Raw genomic sequence first — 1,015 nt, forward strand, 5'->3', positions numbered from 1 at the left:
TCATAAATAAATAAATAAAACCCTTGTCTGGAGCGGGAGGCAGCCTTGCCCGGGATCTGGCTTGGCCTCTGGGGTGCTGGGAGGCCCGGTCCCGCGTGGTGGGGTCTGGAACCCTCGGTCCGTCCCCCTGGAAAGACCGTGCCGTCCAGTGGGCGCGCCGGGAACTGCCGCCGGGTGGGCACACGCCGCTCAGCCTCCCCGCCTCGACTCTCCCAGACTGGCAGCAGCCCTGGGTCTGCCAACGGCATCCGCCAGCGGGACAAAGCCCACAGGCAAGAGGTCAGGGCGCCGTGGCCCTCCCAAGATGCTCCCCACAGGCAGACTTCCCTGGAGAAGAACTCGAAAAGCCCCGCGGCGTGTCCTCCGCTTGGGAGCCCACGCTGCAGCCTCAGGCACGTCTTGCAGAGAAATGCATCGTGCAAGAGGCCGGAAGCAGGGTCCCTTGGGGGTGGCGGTGCCGTCGGTCTAGACCCAGCATCCGTCCTGCTCTTGGCACCCTGCTCCTTCCGCTCTTCAGAACTTCCTTGGTGGCTCAGGCTGTCATCCCAGCACTTTGGGAGGCCGAGGCAAAGGGGATAGCCGGAACCCACGGGTTCCAGACTCTCCTGGGCAACTTGGTGAGACCTCGTCTCTACAATAAGTCAAAAATTGGCTGGGTGTGGTAGTACGCCTGGAGTTCCAGCTACTCGGAAGGCGGAGGCGGAAGGATCGCCGGAGCCTGGCAGGTCGAGGCTGCGGTGGCCGGGAGCGGCCACTGCCCTCCTCTCTGGGTGACGGTGAGACTCCAACTCAAAAAAAAAAAAAATTCCTTAGTGTAGAGGAATCCGAGCCTGTCTTAGTTCGTTGAACGTTGCTAGGAAGGAACGCCTGAGGCTGGGGAATTTATAAAGAAAGAGGTTTGTGGGAAAAGAGGTGGCCGGGCGCAGTGGCTCTGCCGGCGATCCCAGCACTTTGGGAGGCCAAAGCGAGAGGATTGCCTGACCCTGGAGTTCGAGACCAGGGTGAGCAACATGGC

At 61.7% G+C, this 1,015-nt stretch overlaps 1 protein-coding gene across 1 annotated transcript in view; it reads left to right on the plus strand.

The window, feature by feature from the left end:
* Positions 1-279, plus strand: part of CLIP2 (CAP-Gly domain containing linker protein 2) — a gene marked incomplete at both ends in the record, with an annotated part of 26,739 nt that extends 26,460 nt beyond the window's left edge. Inside the window, 1 exon segment of the mRNA XM_021718942.1 lies at positions 217-279. Within this exon segment, the coding sequence (XP_021574617.1) occupies positions 217-279 (63 nt within the window).
* Positions 280-1,015: the final 736 nt, after the last annotated feature.

Source organism: Carlito syrichta, unplaced genomic scaffold (assembly GCF_000164805.1).
Source record: "Carlito syrichta isolate Samal-C Ts95f unplaced genomic scaffold, Tarsius_syrichta-2.0.1 Scaffold113493, whole genome shotgun sequence".
NCBI lineage: Eukaryota > Metazoa > Chordata > Mammalia > Primates > Tarsiidae > Carlito > Carlito syrichta.